Source organism: Mesoplodon mirus (genome assembly GCF_964341445.2).
Source record: "Mesoplodon mirus genome assembly, chromosome: 4".
Classification (NCBI taxonomy): domain Eukaryota; kingdom Metazoa; phylum Chordata; class Mammalia; order Artiodactyla; family Ziphiidae; genus Mesoplodon; species Mesoplodon mirus.
The window spans coordinates 11,404,052-11,421,562 of NC_138979.1; the positions used below are offsets into that span (position 1 = coordinate 11,404,052).

The 17,511-nt window shown below is 39.6% G+C and overlaps 1 protein-coding gene across 6 annotated transcripts in view; it reads left to right on the plus strand.

The window, feature by feature from the left end:
* ARHGAP21 (Rho GTPase activating protein 21) overlaps nt 1-17,511 on the plus strand; it is a 130,090-nt gene that overhangs the window by 93,888 nt on the left and 18,691 nt on the right. For all 6 annotated transcript variants that reach the window (XM_082620029.1, XM_082620027.1, XM_082620028.1 and 3 more), the window contains 5 exons: nt 744-2,634; nt 7,930-8,088; nt 8,233-8,335; nt 10,492-10,528; nt 12,835-12,960. In XM_082620029.1, coding sequence (XP_082476155.1) covers nt 744-2,634; nt 7,930-8,088; nt 8,233-8,335; nt 10,492-10,528; nt 12,835-12,960 — 2,316 coding nt within the window. The remainder of the gene's footprint in view (nt 1-743; nt 2,635-7,929; nt 8,089-8,232; nt 8,336-10,491; nt 10,529-12,834; nt 12,961-17,511) is intronic.

Genomic DNA, 17,511 nt, shown 5'->3' on the forward strand with positions numbered 1-17,511 from the left:
AGAAATGTCTCCTTATAACAGGTAAAAGAGACCAAATAAATCTGTATAATACAATTTTGCATTACTGTAAAATAAAAAATATAAATTATATACAGGAAGATGAATTACCTTTTTTCATATTTTACGCCTTTAATATGTACTTAATTTCTTAAATGTGCATATTCTCTATTTCTCCTGGCTGTTGGAGGATTTAATTTATCAAAATGGATTATTTTTAGCGACTCAGTAATCATTAATTGGCAAGACAGTGTTCAGTGCATTATTTTTGATAGCAGTAGTGCCTAAAGTGAAGATGTATTTGGTGAAGATTTTAAATATTTTCACCTTCATTCTGGCAAAAGATCAGAGTCTTGTTTTGCTGAGATTTATTAGGCAGCCATTTAACCTGCCAACTGCTGGGGGAAAAAAATCATAAAACTTGAAAGGGGAAATTCTTAGAAGCAAGACATCCGTATCTAATTAATGGTGGTGAGGGCGGGGTGGAGTTTGGTGCGTTTCAGGTCTTTTGAGAAAATAGGCAATTGTAATTTATATTTTTTTGCAAATTCTACAATTTATTTGATTTCTGAGAGACTAGCCCTTTTCTGAATTTGTGGAGTACCCTTACACTGTGTTTGCCTGCATGCTTTAGTGAATGCCACCCCAGAGCAGGGCACTGTAAAATAACATAGTGCATCGCAAGAATGGAAACAAGTGTTCCTTTGATGACTCTGAAGTGACCCCTTTCTCTCATCTTCATGTAGGCGTATTCTCAAGATGCCTACCTGAAGGGCAACGAAGCCTACAGCGGCAATGCCCGCAACATACCTGAACCTCCACCGGTCTGCTACCCCTGGCTGCCACCCGCCCCTCCCGCCCCGGTGCAGCCCCCTGAAACAGCCCCTCCAGACTCCTCCACGAGCAAACCGCAGACCAGTCCCCCAGTATTGACGCAGCCCGGCAGGGCCTACAGGATGGAAATACAAGTGCCTCCGTCACCACCAGAGGTGGCCAAGTCCAACACGGCAGTGTGTGTCTGCAGTGAAAGCGTAAGGACCGTCATTGTACCTTCTGAGAAGGTTATAGATTTGTTACCTAATAGAAGCAACCACACGGTTCCCTCCCACAGAACTGAGGAAGTGAGGTATGGCAGGAACGAGCAGACCTCTTTCAAAACAGCATCAAGAACCACATCGCCACCATCCTCGATTCCCACGTCCCATCTCATCCATCAGACCAGCTCCAGGTCGTTGGAAACTTCTGGCATCTTACTTAAATCAGGCCATTACAGTGGACACTCAGAAGGACTGGCAAGCGGCAGGTCTCCAGCTGTGGATTCTCCTCCCGTATCTGTCAATCACTATTCTCCAAACTCCCATCAGCACATAGACTGGAAAAACTATAAAACTTACAAAGAGTATATTGATAACCGGCGGTTGCACATGGGTTGTCGGACAATTCAAGAAAGGTTAGATAGTTTACGAGCAGCCTCGCAGAGCACAACAGATTATAATCAGGTGGTACTGAACCGCGCTGCCTTGCAGATACGACGTCGGAGCACCTCTCAGGACCGAGTGCCCCAGTCCGTTCAGATCCGGCAACGCAGCGTGTCTCAGGAGAGGCTGGAGGACTCTGTGTTGATGAAGTACTGTCCAAGGAGCGCATCTCAAGGAGCGCTGACATCTCCTTCTATTAGTTTCAGTAACCATAGAACTCGCTCGTGGGATTTTATCCAGGGACAGGGTGAAACCTTAGAAAACGTCCATTCTGAATGTCCACCACCCGATGCAAAGGGAGAAGGAAAGCAGACTTACAAGTGGAGTGGATTTACCGAGCAGGATGATCGGCGAGGTATTTATGAAAGGCATAGGCAGCAAGAGATTCACAAAGCTTTCCGAGGTTCCAATTTTACAGTGGCTCCGAGTGTTGTGAATTCTGACAACAGGCGAGTGAGTGGCAGAGGGGTGGAACTGGTGACTCAGTTTAAAAGAATTCCAGCAGATCTGAAACCACTGCAGCCCAACAGGAATTTTCAAACTACCTGCGGAATGTCCCAGCCTCGAGGTATTTCACAAGACAGGTCACCTCTTGTGAAAGTCCGAAACAATTCTCTGAAAGCACCTACGCACGTCACAAAACCACCCTCCAGCCAGAACTCGTTTGTTTCCATCAAAGACCAAAGACCAGTAAATCACTTGCATCAAAACAGTCTTTTGAATCAGCAGACATGGTTAAGGACTGAAACTACCCCCGATCACCACGTGGACACTGGGAAACCCCCCTCTCTATCCGGAGCTCCTGTTAAGCCCACCCCTCCGAGGAGTGAGAACGCTGGCACTCCAGATTTGGAATTATCCGTCACTCAAAGGGATCAAGATTTAAATTTACAAGAGGCTGAAATTCAGCAATCAAATGCTGTAGATACTAAAGAAACTGTCATCCTAAGAGAAAAACCTCCATCTGGTCGCCAAACGCCGCAGCCTTTAAGGCATCAGTCTTACATCTTGGCAGTGAATGACCAAGAGCCAGGGTCAGACACCACTTGCTGGCTACCTAATGATGCTCGCCGAGAGGTCCATATAAAAAGGATGGAGGAGAGGAAGGCCTCAAGTACCAGTCCACCCGGTGATTCCTTGGCTTCCATCCCATTTATAGGTGAGCTCACTTAATGGTCATTGGCTAGTACGTCAAATACTTAACACATCTTTTCAGCAAAGTATTTCTAGTTCAACAGGTACAGGAATTTTACACTGTGATCTTAAAACACTTGTTCCACATCTTCTACACTCTGCTAAAACCAGAGCCATAAGCTTTTACTCTCAAAAATTATTTCTAGTATCCATTTTCCTTTTTTAAACTTTACATACTCAGTACCCATTTTTAATTTTGATTTTTTTTTTTTTTTTTTTTTTTTTTTGCGGTATGCGGGCCTCTCACTGTTGTGGCCTCTCCCGTTGTGGAGCACAGGCTCTGGACGCGCAGGCTCAGCGGCCATGGCTCACGGGCCCAGCCGCTCCGCGGCATGTGGGATCTTCCCGGACCAGGGCACGAACCCGTGTCCCTGCATCGGCAGGCGGACTCTCAACCACTGTGCCACCAGGGAAGGCCTTTAATTTTGATTTTAATGAGACAAATCCCCACCATCTGGGGTGGGGTCAGGAGACCCGTCAGCAAACCAAATTGTGCTTAGTTGTTGATTCAGCTGAAACAAAAGCCAAGTGGAACAGCTTTGGTCTCTAGTAATCAACCTTTCATTTAAACAGTGCTTTTTACTTTCTAAAGCTTATTTCTTTGTAAATTTTTACTTGTGGGCCAACTGAAAAGACCTCTTTGTTGTCACATTACTTTGTCTTAGAATCAATCCTGGACTAGATGGGGGGAAATTACTTAAATTACAAGCATGTGCCCTGATCTAGAACACCTATCATGTCGACTGAGGCTTTAGTCTGCTCCCAGGCTTTAGTCTGCTCACATGCCCCAGGTATATTATCCACAAAGCAGCCAATATGTTTTTAAAAAGATAAATAGGATCATTTCACTCCTGATCAGAACCCTTTTTTACTTCCCGTGTTACTCAGAATAGAACCCAGAACCCGACTGCGGTGGACAAGGCCCTCTGTGATCTGAGTCACAACCCTACTCCACCTCTCACCCCTACCTCCCGTCTTCCTGTGCATGCCATCTTCACACACGCCAGCCTCCTAGCAGTCCTGAAACGCGCCAAGCACACCCTGCTTCAGCGCCCTGGCACCAGTTCCAAGCCTTGGAGTGCATTCCAGAGATATTCACAAGACTCGCGCGCTCTCAGTACATTTGGGCCTCTGCTCAGATACTGCCTTATCAAAGCAGCCTTTCCAGACCAGCCTATCTAAAATACACACAGAACCTGACATTCTCTATCTCCTTAAGCTACTTTATTTATCTTTATACCACTTGTTTCCACTTGGCATTTGTATTTTTTGTTTATTACATGTTGCTCTGCAGAGCTAAAACACGAGCTATGCCAGAGCCAGGATTTTAGATCTTTTGTTCACTTCTGTGTCCTTAATGCCTGGCAAGGAGAAGGCACTCGATATTTGTCAAAATAATAGGTGAATGATAATTTTGATTTGATGGTTAAATGTGTAGCAAAACAAAACAAATTTTCATCATAATTACTATGCAGCTCTAAGATATCATATGCTAACAGGATTATCATATATGTCCTTCGTATTATCTTCATTTAATAAATGAGAAATTTAAGCTATTGAGAGGTTAAATAACTTCCCCAAAGTCACACAGTCAATATGCAATAGAGACTTCCCTGATTCAGCCTCATTGCAGAGCACAACTCCAGAGGGCACCATTTATACAAAATGCGTTGTGAACAGCGCCCTCTGGAGGTGTGTGATGCAAGGCTTGCTTTGAGGCCAAGGCCATACTCTCACTCAACCTGTTACCCCATGGGTTCAGGAAGAGTTTGCCATAATTTTGTAATATATTGTATTCTCTTTCAGTACTGTTTCAGACTTTTTCTCTTCTAGAGAAACTTATTAAAGCTGTTGAGCTCTTGGACTGTCAGGTGACACTGTCAGAATCAGTTTTTTTTAAAAAGTTCCACATAACTTATATTTTTTATAAATATGACATATTCAAGTTGTAAACATTGTAGGGACTCTCAACCTAAATTGTGCTCATATTTGTATCTGTACCCTTAAGGCCAGCCTCAAAGAATAGTAGAATTCTATTGTAGATGGAAATGATAGATATTTTATAGAAATGATTATTTTATGATTTTTTTAAACATAAAAAGCCCTACAACCCATGGCTGTATTTCCCAGGCCTGTGAGATGTTACCAGAATAATGGCATTATACTTTCTTCCTACTTAGTAAGAATAATATAATGAAGTTATATTGGAGTAATAGTAAGTTCACTAGTTCTATCTGTTAATATTTCTAGGTACAGGAATAAATCAAAAGGTTAATTATGCTTTTAAAGAGAAGTTTGGCTAAAATATAAAACAAATTTATTTAATTCTATATACATAAAGATTTAGAATAATTATTAAAATAGACCATTTTGTTTATTAAAAATAAAAATGCTCACTAATTTGTTCTGATCACATTCTACTTTAAGTACTTATTAGAGTCTCCTTAGTTCCTACTGAAGGACATCTTCTGTTTTATGAATCATGACTTAAAAGTCCCCCAGCATAGAAATGTCTTTATAATCCATTTATTTCCTGTATGCCTCCCAGGACTTTAATATATTGCATATGATTACTCTGGTATATCATTTGAACAGCACCAGTGGAATAGGGTAGAATACAGAACTGAGATATGAACACAGAATTGATTTTACTGTTTCAGATGTAAATGGCTGTCTATGGATGTAAGTGTTCTTAAGTTCCAAAATTTAATATTGAAATCCTTTTATTATTGAGCTTCAAAGTTTTATCTGACCAATGGGTATTTGTCTTTCCAATCTAGCTTTTTTTTTTTTTTTTTTTTTGCGGTACGTGGGCCTCTCACTGTTGCGGCCTCTCCCGTCGTGGAGCACAGGCTCCGGACGCGCAGGCTCAGCGGCCATGGCTCACGGGCCCAGCCGCTCCGTGGCATGTGGGATCTTCCCGGACCGGGGCACGAACCCGTGTCCCCTGCATTGGCAGGCGGACTCTCAACCACTGCGCCACCAGGGAAGCCCCAATCTAGCTATTTTTTAAAATATGTGTTTTACTGGGATAGACTTCAGCATTGAAACGGACTAAAAGAGACTATTTGCAATGTTTCTCAAAGTATTTTCTAGGAACACTAATTCCATTTGATAAAGGGGGAAAAACAAAAAAGGTTAGTGATGAAATAAATTGAGAAATGCTGGGTTTTGAAAGTTAAAGAAGTTTTGTCTGTCTTCACCATAGAACTCGCAGCGTCATTAACATGCTCCTATATATCGTGAATTTTCTAGACAGGATATAGTACAATTTGTCTCAGAAGTATTTGACCATGAATCCTTTCTTTCATTTAGAGTATTTCAGTTTAGTATACCATAAAACACACTTTGGAGAATGTTGGTCTATACTCTATGCTATTTTATGGAACATTTAAATTAAAAGAAAGAAAAGAAAAGAATTAAGGCTTGCTGTTGTATCGTCACACTACAGGGTCTTTAATAGTCTGTGAATTTAATAGTTATTTTTCTTACTTGAAAACATTATAACCAATGCAAAATAAATAAATAAATAAATAAATAGGTGCCTTGGCTTTACTCCCAAAATCACAGAATGGAGCCAATTTATTTACTTAGTTATCTGTGTAATACAGAGCTAATGAAACATCTTGCAGAAGGAAAATTTTCCAACATTTTGTTACACATTTAATATCTAATATTCCTTTGGGGTCACATAGACTTAGAAAAATGAAGAAAATAAACGACTTTGTTTTTAAATTAGGAATATCAGTCATTAGCAGTAATTTGTTTATGCCCACTCCCACACATCGTGCTCTTGTAAAGCTTCATAGTAAGTCCTGAAAATAAATTTCAGTGTCTTTCACAAGTAAACACAAAACAAGTAATGAGTTCCTAAGTAATTTGTTCTATAGTAGCAGGTATTAAGGTATATTCTCCAATCCTGATTTTCTATGTTTCTTTTTACTACTCATAACTATTAATATAAAGAAACCAGCTGTATTACCCACATCGAGTTCCTCTCAAATTCGTTCTCCCCTCTTTTTTGCCGTACTTTTAATACTTCTTGTTCTTCTCACCCCAAAGTTGGTCAGTATGTGTGTACTTAATTAGGATTAGCCTAAATAAAATTGAATTTGATTGGTGTAGCTGTGCTGGCCCTGGCATTTTAAACCAATTTAGAAGTTTTGTAGGATATAGCTGGATTACAGTGTCTCTATAGGTAAATTTAGCTATCTGAAAGTTACCCTTTCAGATAACTGGGACTGGGTGATTGGGTGACTAAATAATAATTCTGCATTTAATATTCCCTTTTCTTAGCTCAGATTCCCCAAGTTTGAATTGGCATCTTCTTACTAGATAAATTTCTGTGTTCCAAGTTTAACAAAACTGCTCACCACAGAATAATTTTAGATGTTCATTTATCTTCCTTTTGGTAGTTGGCTTTTATCCCAAAATATTTCAAATTGATCTGTAGCACACCTTATAGAATACTATGCTTATTTCCTTAGGGAAATAAAATTTTTTTAAACTTCGCACTTATAAAAATTATAGAATTGTCTCCCTAAAGCAGACTTTCTGGATTTTCAGCTAGTTCCTTTAATGTTGAAAAGAGATCCAAAAGTAACTACACTCTCAGCCAGATCTGTCAGTTTTTAAAATAAATGCAAACCTCAAAAGCCCCCTAAAAAATCCTTGGCTTATGAAAGCCCAAAAGTATTTCATATTCTTACATAAATTAAACAGATACTTTTATCCCTTTTGTGGATTTATTGTTGTAGTCCCCTTGAGCTAGAAGTGACCCTTCCTGATAATCCTAGTCCAATTTCTTTATAGGGAATGAATTTAATACCCAGAGGAATTAAGTGGCTTTCACAAAGTCCAACAAGGCAAGTCCTTTGACCTCTCCCCTGCTCAGTCTTCCCATTCCTAACAGCTGGCTTATTCTGTGTGCTAAAATAAATCGTTCTGAAGATGGATTTGTGACCATCGGTGCCTAATATTTATTAATTTCTTTTAAGGTAAATGTTGGATTCCTTGAAATTAGTACTTCCAGCATTTGTCAGCTGGCAAGCTGGGTCATCTTTCATACACATGCGCCCCTCACATACACACAAACCCATGAAATCTTACAACCTCTAGTTAACTTGTCTGACCCATGAACCTGCAGAAATGCAGCCAAGTAACTGTGACACATTCCCGGTGGTTCTTTCAATAATGAATACTGATTACTGTTGTATTATTTTATCATTACTGATGATACCTATTTCCTCTCACCTTACAGATGAGCCCACTAGCCCCAGCATCGATCACGATATCCCACACATCCCCGCCTCTGCCGTCATCTCTGCTTCCACCTCCCAGGTACCCTCCATAGCAGCGGCCCCTCCCAGCCTCACAACTTCAGCTCCTTTAATTCGACGTCAGCTCTCCCATGACCAGGGTACGTTTCAAGGAGCAGTTATGTGAACTGTCTTACGTTCTCAGTTTTCCATTTAGAATACTGTGACACCCCGTGATCTCCTCGCCATTTAAAAAGAATCTGGAAACCACTTGCGCATGTCTAAATGTTAGGTTTTGATTGCAGAATCTGTTGGACCTCCTAGCCTGGATGCCCAGCCCAGCTCAAAGACAGAACGATCAAAATCATACGATGAGGGCCTGGATGATTACAGAGAAGATGCAAAACTGTAAGTCTCAAGCGTGTTATCTTAAATACTTGTTAGTGGGTGCTCAGTATGACCTTGACATGTAAATACTGAATTTACTGATGCCTTTTATATTTTCTAACTTTATGACATTATGCAAATAAAAAATCAAAGTTGCGGGCTTTCCTGGTGGCACAGTGGTTGAGAGTCTGCCTGCCGATGCAGGGGACACGGGTTCGTGCCCCGGTCCGGGAGGATCCCACATACCGCGGAGCGGCTGGGCCCGTGAGCCGTGGCCGCTGGGCCTGCACGTCTGGAGCCTGTGCTCCACAACGGGAGAGACCACGGCAGTGAGAGGCCCACGTACCGCAAAAAAAAAAAAAAAAAAAGAAAAAAAAATCGAAGTTGTGACATGATAATACATTCAATTGAATTTTTAAAAAAATTAATGTTTAAAAATCAGTAATACACAAACATAATACAAAAATACATATAAAAATATATATATTAAATAATTACTTCTGCTTTAGACCTTCAGTCACCCAGTTCTACTCTCAGATGTAACTATGCTATCATTTTGTATAATTCCAGAGCTATTCTGTGCATAAAATCATGCACACATTTACATACGCTTGTATACGTTTGTGTGTGCTCTAATTGTGTTTATAAACAAATGATAGGTGCTGTACACACTTACCTTGGAGAGCATTCAGTGCATGTATGCCTGGCTTATTCCTTTTCATGATTGTTTAATTTTCCACTGAGTAGTTATATCATAATATATTTAACTGGTATTCTGTATTCTAACAGACATTTAGATTGATCAAATCTTACGCTACAACAAATAATCCTTCGGTGCCTATATTTGTACATAGTCCATTTAGCATATATGTGAGTGAGTACAGTTGGAAAAAGGATTGTTACATCAAAGGGTATGTGTATTTTTTACTTTAATATCTATTGTCAGTTGCTCTCCAATTTATTCCTCCTGAACCAGCTGCCTAAGGGGAGTCTGTGAGGTGTGGCCAAGGGCAGTGGCAATGGCTAGCAGGGATTTTTCTAATGATGCAGGGTGGGATGTGTGAGCCATTTTAGCCTTTACTCTCCCTCATTAAAAGGTATCAGTAAACAGCCACATTTCGGAGTTGCCTTCACCTTACCCCAGCTACACAGTGCTTCCTGCAAAGATGGCAGGACCGTGTGTTTCCTCCTTCATCCTCACCTCCCCTGACGCTCCTTGGTGATCAGTGAGGCTCCTGTCACTGGTACCCCCTTTCCTGTTGTTCCAACAAGGGAAGCTCGGTTTTGATCTCTCAGAGAACAGCGCTCTGCAGTTTTGTTTGAGACGTGTAAGCACTGGCGCCCTCTCTCCCCGTATCCACTTTTTACTTCACTGCATTTAACCCCACTTCTTCATATGCTGTAGTTCAGATTACAGGCGTCTCCTGATGTTGTCGAAGATGAGTTTGCATATCTATTTCTGGTTGCCTTGTTGGGGGTTGGGGGGCTCTGAGAGGAGAGGACAGCGCCATCTTCGATCACACCTTAAAATCCTAAGTTCCTTAATGAACTTTGAATTAAAACAACAACAAAACAAGTTTGTCCCATAAGTTTAAATTGTTTTTGAATAATTAATGTGAACCTGTCCTCCGAAGCCCTAAGCTTATTCAGTGGCAGCTGCTGTTCTCTGTACTGAAACATCCAGAATATGGTCAGAGGGAAGAGTGGCGGCCATGACCAGCCCTGATAATGCACTTGCTGCCGCCGTGTCCACAAGCTGGACAAGTGTGGAAGTGCCTGTCTCTATCTGACCGCTGATGGTGACCACTGACCAGTCATTATTGACAGTGTGAAAATCCTTAATAGAGCATTACACCTGTGGGTAAATAATAACGTAAAGCCTAATGTCTAGTCTGAGTAGCTTTTTCCTTGATATAAAAAAAAAGGATAAGAAAATCTCACCTTTTATTCAGAGATGGTTTTAAGTTACAGTTTAAGAAAACTTCTATCATGGAATCGAAAGTTTAAGTACTTATAAAACTAGCTGTTTTTCCTCATTTGCATCAAACTCTGATCATTTAACATGGTGACGATGAAATGTCAGCTTATTAATGAAAGGGTAGTTGTAATAGTCAAATTACTTTTACATCTTTAAGGTATTTTTTATGCATTTACTGCAAATACTTCTTTTCCAACAGGTCCTTTAAGCATGTATCTAGCCTGAAGGGAATCAAGGTAGGTATTCATTATTTTTAAAATTTCGGTAAATGATAAATGTTTCTATTTACCTGAATTTACTTTGGCTCTTCATAGAGAATTATTTCTTTTATCCATTAGGTATTTCATATTTAAATATCATAACCTCCTATTCTATAACTTTCAAGTGCATTTGGAAAATATCACTCTAAGTTGTGATTTCGAAACATATTCATCAAATATATAGCAGTTTACATACATTGTGCTGATTTTTCTTATTTTGTAAGTTTATGGACAAATATTTAACTGCCCAGCAGTATGTTTTTTTTCTATCCTCAACATTATTATTTCCTGCCTCCCCCCAGTTCCCCCCAATACAATCCGCCCTGTCCTCTCTTGTTTATCCTTCCCTCATGCCTTTCCCTCAATGAAACAATAAAAGCTGTTAGACAGGAATTTCCTTATTTTACCTTCTCCAAAAATACCAGGACCGTCATTTATACCCACACTTTCTGCCTTCCTTACCCTTATCTTAATAAGTATTTTTTTACGTGGCACATTATCCTATTAAGCACAAACACCCACGTTTCTGCTTTGGATTCCATCACTTTTCACTTTCTCAAGACCCCTCTCTCTTCCGCATAATCACTCTTTCCATTGGCTCAGTCACCATCATATAGAAGCATGTTCTATGATTTCCTGTATTTAAAAGAAAAACCTTCCTCGAGTCCACGTCCCCCTCTATTTACTGCTCCGATTTACTCTTCCATTTTTCATAGCAAAATTCTTTGGGAAGAAAATTGTCGGTAGTTTCTACTTTCCCACGTCACATCTTTCTCACCCCACACGCATCAGAATGACACTGTTCAGGCCAAGGTTACCAGTGACACTCAGGTTGCAGAACAACTGGCTGCTTGGATTTTTCACTTATTTGACCTTTCAGGAGTATCCAACGTAATTTCCCACTTATTTTCTGAAACACTTTCTTCTGCTGGTTTCCATTTCTGCCTCTGCATAATATTTAAAATGTTGGAGAGTCTAGAGCTGGTTCTGACTCCCCTTTCCTCTCCACCTACCCTCATTTCCTCGATGCTCCTACCCAGAGATCTCCCCGCGTGTACATTGCCAGCCTTGACCTCTTCCCCAAACCGAGGCTCATGTGGGCTCCTGCCCTGCACCATCTCCATTTGGGTGTTTTACAAGCAATTCAAGGTTTCCATGACTAAGTAGACCTCAGTGACCCCCCAGACATGTGTATCCCTCCTTTTCCCCCATCTGTCTAAGTCCACTTCAATTTACCCACTTGTTCAATCGCCAGGTCTAGGAATGAAGCTTGTTTCTTATTTTCCCTTTCAAATGGTGTCCACTCTACCTCCAGAACATACCCTGAACGTTTACCTTCCTCTCTGTCTTCACTTTCGCAACTTTAGTCCCAGCTGCCACCGTCCCTCACCTGGATTCCCACAGTACCACCTCCTTTCATGGTTTCCCTTTCAAATTCGTTCTCCAGGTAGCAAGCAGAGCGACCTTTCAGCTGTATGATCAGATGATGTTACTCCTCTGATTCATCACTTCATGGCCTCCCGCACACTCCTGCCACAGCCTGAAGTACCCTGAACAATCTATAACTAGCTGTTTCTCTTACTCCTGTGGAAAAGTGAACATTTAAAATGATAACAGTGAGGGAATGCCCTCGGGGTCCAGTGGTTAGGACTCTGGACCCTGGGTTCCATCCCTGGTCGGGGAGCTAAGATCCCACATGCCTCGATGTGGCCAAAAAAAAAATGATAACAATGAATGTACATTCAGTAGCTATATATTCTCGTTGAATTTTTCTTTCCCCTGATCTTTTGTGGTTGCCTCTTTTTAAAATGTTTTCTCCAAATTTCATCTCACATGTTCTTTCTGCAGAGAGGTCTCACCTCAGCACCACCAGTTTATAGCTGCTGCTCTGTTGTTCCTTACTGCATCTCCCTGTTTCATTCTCCGAATGACACGAATCACAGTCTGATCATTTTCTTGTTTTATTTTTCTTTCTTCTTTGCCTTTTCCTACTAAAATGTGAGCTCTTGAGAGTAGGTAAATTATACTATTTCTATTATTTTTTAGTGGTTAAAAAAATTCCTTCAGGTGACTTTTAAAATGATGGTGGTCAATACCCATTTTTTTAAAAAGCAAAACCAGAAATTTTTCTAATGTAATTGATAAAGTTAGGGTTTTTCAAAAATAGCCTTTCGTTTGGAAGATTTAGTAAAAGACTTTTTCAGCAAAACAATTTCAACATGCAAATACTTATAAAGAAAAAAGCTGACATTTTGCTATGTTTTCTTTGGCCTTTTCTATAGATCACAGACAGCCAAAAGTCATCAGAAGATTCTGGATCCCGGAAAGATTCTTCCTCAGAGGTTTTCAGCGATGCTGCCAAGGAAGGGTGGCTTCATTTCAGGCCACTTATCACCGATAGGGGCAAGGTAGTGTGTTTTCTCAGCTATTGTGAGCGTGTGAAATGCAGGCCCTGAAAAATAAAGCATTAAGTCTCTATACATAAAATGGCAAAATATCCAGAATAAAGAGTGGAAAACATTTATAATATCTTTTTCTACATAAAGGAAAAATCATTTTTACTAATTCTAAGCAGAGCTTTAATTTTATACCTTTTTCATCCTTTATATCAATTACATGTGGAATATGTTGTCTTACATCTTGTCAATGTAAAAGAGACATCGGAGTATTTAAGAAGGAACTCTGCTTTTCTTATTAAGTAGTTTATTACGAATGGATTATTACAGAGTAGTACTTTAGGGACCGGCAGTTCTCCATATTAATAATTTTAAAATTTTTATTCAGTATCTCCCAGTTTACTCAAGTTGCCTTTTTTTTTTTTTTGAGTTTTTTTTTTCAACATCTTTATTGGAGTATAATTCCTTTACAATGGTGTGTTAGTTTCTGCTGTAGAACAAAGTGAATCAGCTATACATATACATATATCCCCATATCTCCTCTCTCTTGCGTCTCCCTCTCACCCTCCCTATCCCCCCTCCAGGTGGTCACAAAGCACCGAGCTGATGTCCTTGTGCTATGCGGCTGCTTCCCACTAGCTATCTGTTTTACATTTGGTAGTGTATATATGTCCATGCCTCTCTCTCGCTTTGTCACAGCTTACCCTTCCCGCTCCCCGTATCCTCAAGTCCATTGTCTACTTCTGTGTCTTTATTCCTGTCCTGTCCCTAGGTTCTTCAGAACCACTTTTTTTTTTTTTAAGATTCCATATATATGTGTTAGCATATGGTATTTGTTTTTCTCTTCATGACTTGCTTCACTCTGTATGATAGTCTCTAGGTCCATCCACCTCACTACAAATAACTCAGTTTCATTTCTTTTTATGGCTGAGTATTATTCCATTGTATATATGTGCCACATCTTCTTCATCCATTCATCTGTCAGTGGACACTTAGGTTGCTTCCATGTCCTGGCTATTGTAAATAGAGCTACGATGAACATTGTGGTACATGACTCTTTTTGAATTATGGTTTCCTCAGGGTATATGCCCCGTAGTGGGATTGCTGGATCGTATGCTAGTTCTATTTTTAGATTTTTGAGGAAACTCCATACTGTTCTCCATAGTGGCTGTATCAATTTACATTCCCACTAACACTGCAAGAGGGTTCCCTTTTCTCCACACCCTCTCCAGCATTTCTTGTTTGTAGATTTTTTGATGATTGCCATTCTGACTGGTGTGAGGTGATACCTCATTGTAGTTTTTTTTTTTTTTTTTGCTGTACGCGGGCCTCTCACTGTTGTGGCCTCTCCCGTTGCGGAGCACAGGCTCCGGAGGCGCAGGCTCAGCGGCCATGGCTCACGGGCCCAGCCGCTCCGCGGCATATGGGATCCTCCCAGACCGGGGCACGAACCCGTATCCCCTGCATCGGCAGGCGGACTCTCAACCACTGCGCCACCAGGGAGGCCCTCATTGTAGTTTTGATTTGCATTTCTCTAATGATTAGTGATGTTGAGCATCCTTTCATGTGTTTGTTGACAATCTGTATATCTTCTCTGGAGAAATGTCTATTTAGGTCTTATGCCCATTTTTGGATTGGGTTGTTTGGTTTTTTTGATATTGAGCTGCTTATATATTTTGGAGATGAATCCTTTGTCAGTTGCTTCGTTTGCAAATATTTTCTCCCATTCTGAGGATTGTCTTTTCATCTTGTTTATGGTTCCCTTTGCTATGCAAAAGCTTTTAAGTTTCATTACGTCCCATTTGTTTATTTTTGTTTTTATTTCCATTTCTCTAGGAGGTGGGTCAAAAAGGATCTTGCTGTGATTTATGTCATGGAGTGTTCTGCCTATGTTTTCCTCTAAGAATTTTATAGTGTCTGGCCCTACATTTAGGTCTTTAATACATTTTGAGTTTATTTTTGTGTATGGTGTTAGGGAGTGTTTTAATTTCATTCTTTTACATGTAGCTGTCCAGTTTTCCCAGCACCACTTATTGAAGAGGCTGTCTTTTCTCCATTGTATATTCTTGCATCGTTTATCAAAGATAAGGTGACCATATGGGCGTGGGTTTATCTCTGGGCTTTCTATCCTGTTCCATTGATCTATATTTCTATTTTTTTGCCAGTACCATACTGTGTTGATTACTGTAGCTTTGTAGTATAGTCTGAAGTCAGGGAGCCTGATTCCTGCAGCTCCGTTTTTCCTTCACAAGATTGCTTTGGCTATTCGGGGTCTTTTGTGTTTCCATACATATTGTGAAATTTTTTGTTCTAGTTCTGTGAAAAATGCCAGTGGTAGTTTGATAGGGATTGCATTGAATCTGTAGATTGCTTTGGGTACTGTAGTCATTTTCACAATGTTGGTTCTTCCAATCCAAGAATATGGTATATCTCTCCATCTGTTTGTATCATCTTAATTTCTTTCATCAGTGTCTTACAGTTTTCTGCATACAGGTCTTTTGTCTCCTTAGGTAGGTTTATTCCTAGGTATTTTATTCTTTTTTTTCAATGGTAAATGGGAGTGTTTCCTTAATTTCCCTTTCAGATTTTTCATCAGTAGCATATAGAAATGCAAGAGATTTCTGTGCATTAATTTTGTGTCCTGCTACTTTACCAAATTCATTGATTAGCTCTAGTAGTTTTCTGGTAGCGTCTTTAGGATTCTCTATGTATAGTATCATGTCATCTGCAAACAGTGACAGTTTTACTTCTTCTTTTCCGATTTGGATTCCTTTTATTTCTTTTTCTTCTCTGATGGCTGTGGCTAAAACTTCCAAAACTATGTTGAATAATAGTGGTGAGAGTGAGCAACCTTGTCTTGTTCCTGATCTTAGTGGAAATGGTTTCAGTTTTTCACCATTGAGAATGATGTTGGCTGTGGATTTGTCATATATAGCCTTTATTATGTTGAGGTAAGTTCCCTCTGTGCCTACTTTCTGGAGAGTTTTTATCATAAATGGATGTTGAATTTTGTCAAAAGTTTTTTCTGCATCTATTGAGATGATCATATGGTTCTTCTCCTTCAGTCTGTTAATATTGTTTATCCCATTGATTGATTTGCATATACTGAATTCTTGCATCCCTGGAATAAACCCCACTTGATCATGGTGTATGATCCTTTTAATGTGCTGTTGGATTCTGTTTGCTAGTATTTTGCTGAGGATTTTTGCATCTATTTTCATGGGTGATATTGGCCTGTAGTTTTCTTTTTTTGTGACATCTTTGGTTTTGGTATCAGGGTGATGGTGGCCTCGTAGAATGAGTTTGGCAGTGTTCCTCCCTCTGCTATATTTTGGAATAGTCTGAGAAGGATAGGTGTTAGCTCTTCTCTAAATCTTTGATAGAATTTGCCTGTGAAGCCATCTGGTCCTGGGCTTTTGTTTGTTGGAAGATTTTTAATCACAGTTTCAATTTCAGTGCTTGTGTTCAGTGCTTGTCTGTTCGTATTTTCTATTTCTTCCTGGTTCAGTCTCAGAAGGTTGTGCTTTTTTAAGAATTTGTCCATTTCTTCCAGGTTGTCCATTTTATTGGCATATAGTTGTTTGTAGTAATCTCTCATGCTCCTTTGTATTTCTGCAGTGTCAGTTGTTAATTCTGCTTTATCATTTCTAATTCTGTTGATTTGAGTCTTCTCCCTTTTTTTCTTGATGAGTCTGGCTAATGGTTTATCAGTTTTGTTTATCTTCTCAAAGAACCAGCTTTTAGTTTTATTGATATTTGCTATTGTTTCCTTCATTTCTTTTTATTTCTGATCTGATCTTTATGATTTCTTCTCTTCTGCTAACTTTGCAGTTTTTTTGTTCTTCTTTCTCTAATTCCTTTAGGTGTAAGGTTAGGTTTTTTATTTGTATTGTTTCTTGTTTCTTGAGGTAAGATTGTATTGCTATAAACTTCCCTCTTAGGACTGCTTTTGCTGTGTCCCATAGGTTTTGGGTCATCGTGTTTTCATTGTCATTTGTGTCTAGGTATTTTTTGATTTCCTCTTTGATTTCTTCAGTGATCTCTTGGTTATTTAGTAGTGTATTGTTTAGCCTCCATGTGTTTTTATTTTTTACAAATTTTTTCCTATAATTGATACCTAGTCTCATAGCGTTGTGGTCGGAACAGATTCTTGGTACAATTTCAATTTTCTTAACTTTACCAAGGCTTGATTTGTGACCCAAGATATGATCTATCCTGGAGAATCTTCAATGAGCTCTGGAGAAAAAAGTATAATCTGCTCTTTTTGGATGGAATGTCCTGTAAATATCAATTAAGTCCATCTTGTTTAATGTATCATTTAAAGCTTTGTTTCCTTAATTTTTTTTCATTTTGGATGATCTGTCCATTGGTGAAAGTGGGGTGTTAAAGTCACCTACTATGAATGTGTTACTGTCGATTTCCCCTTTTATGGCTGTTAGCATTTGCCTTATGTATTGAGGTGCTCCTATTTGGGTGCATAAATGTTTACAATTGTTATATCTTTTTCTTGGATTGATCCCCTGATCAGCATGTAGTATCCTTCTTTGTCTCTTGTAATAGTCT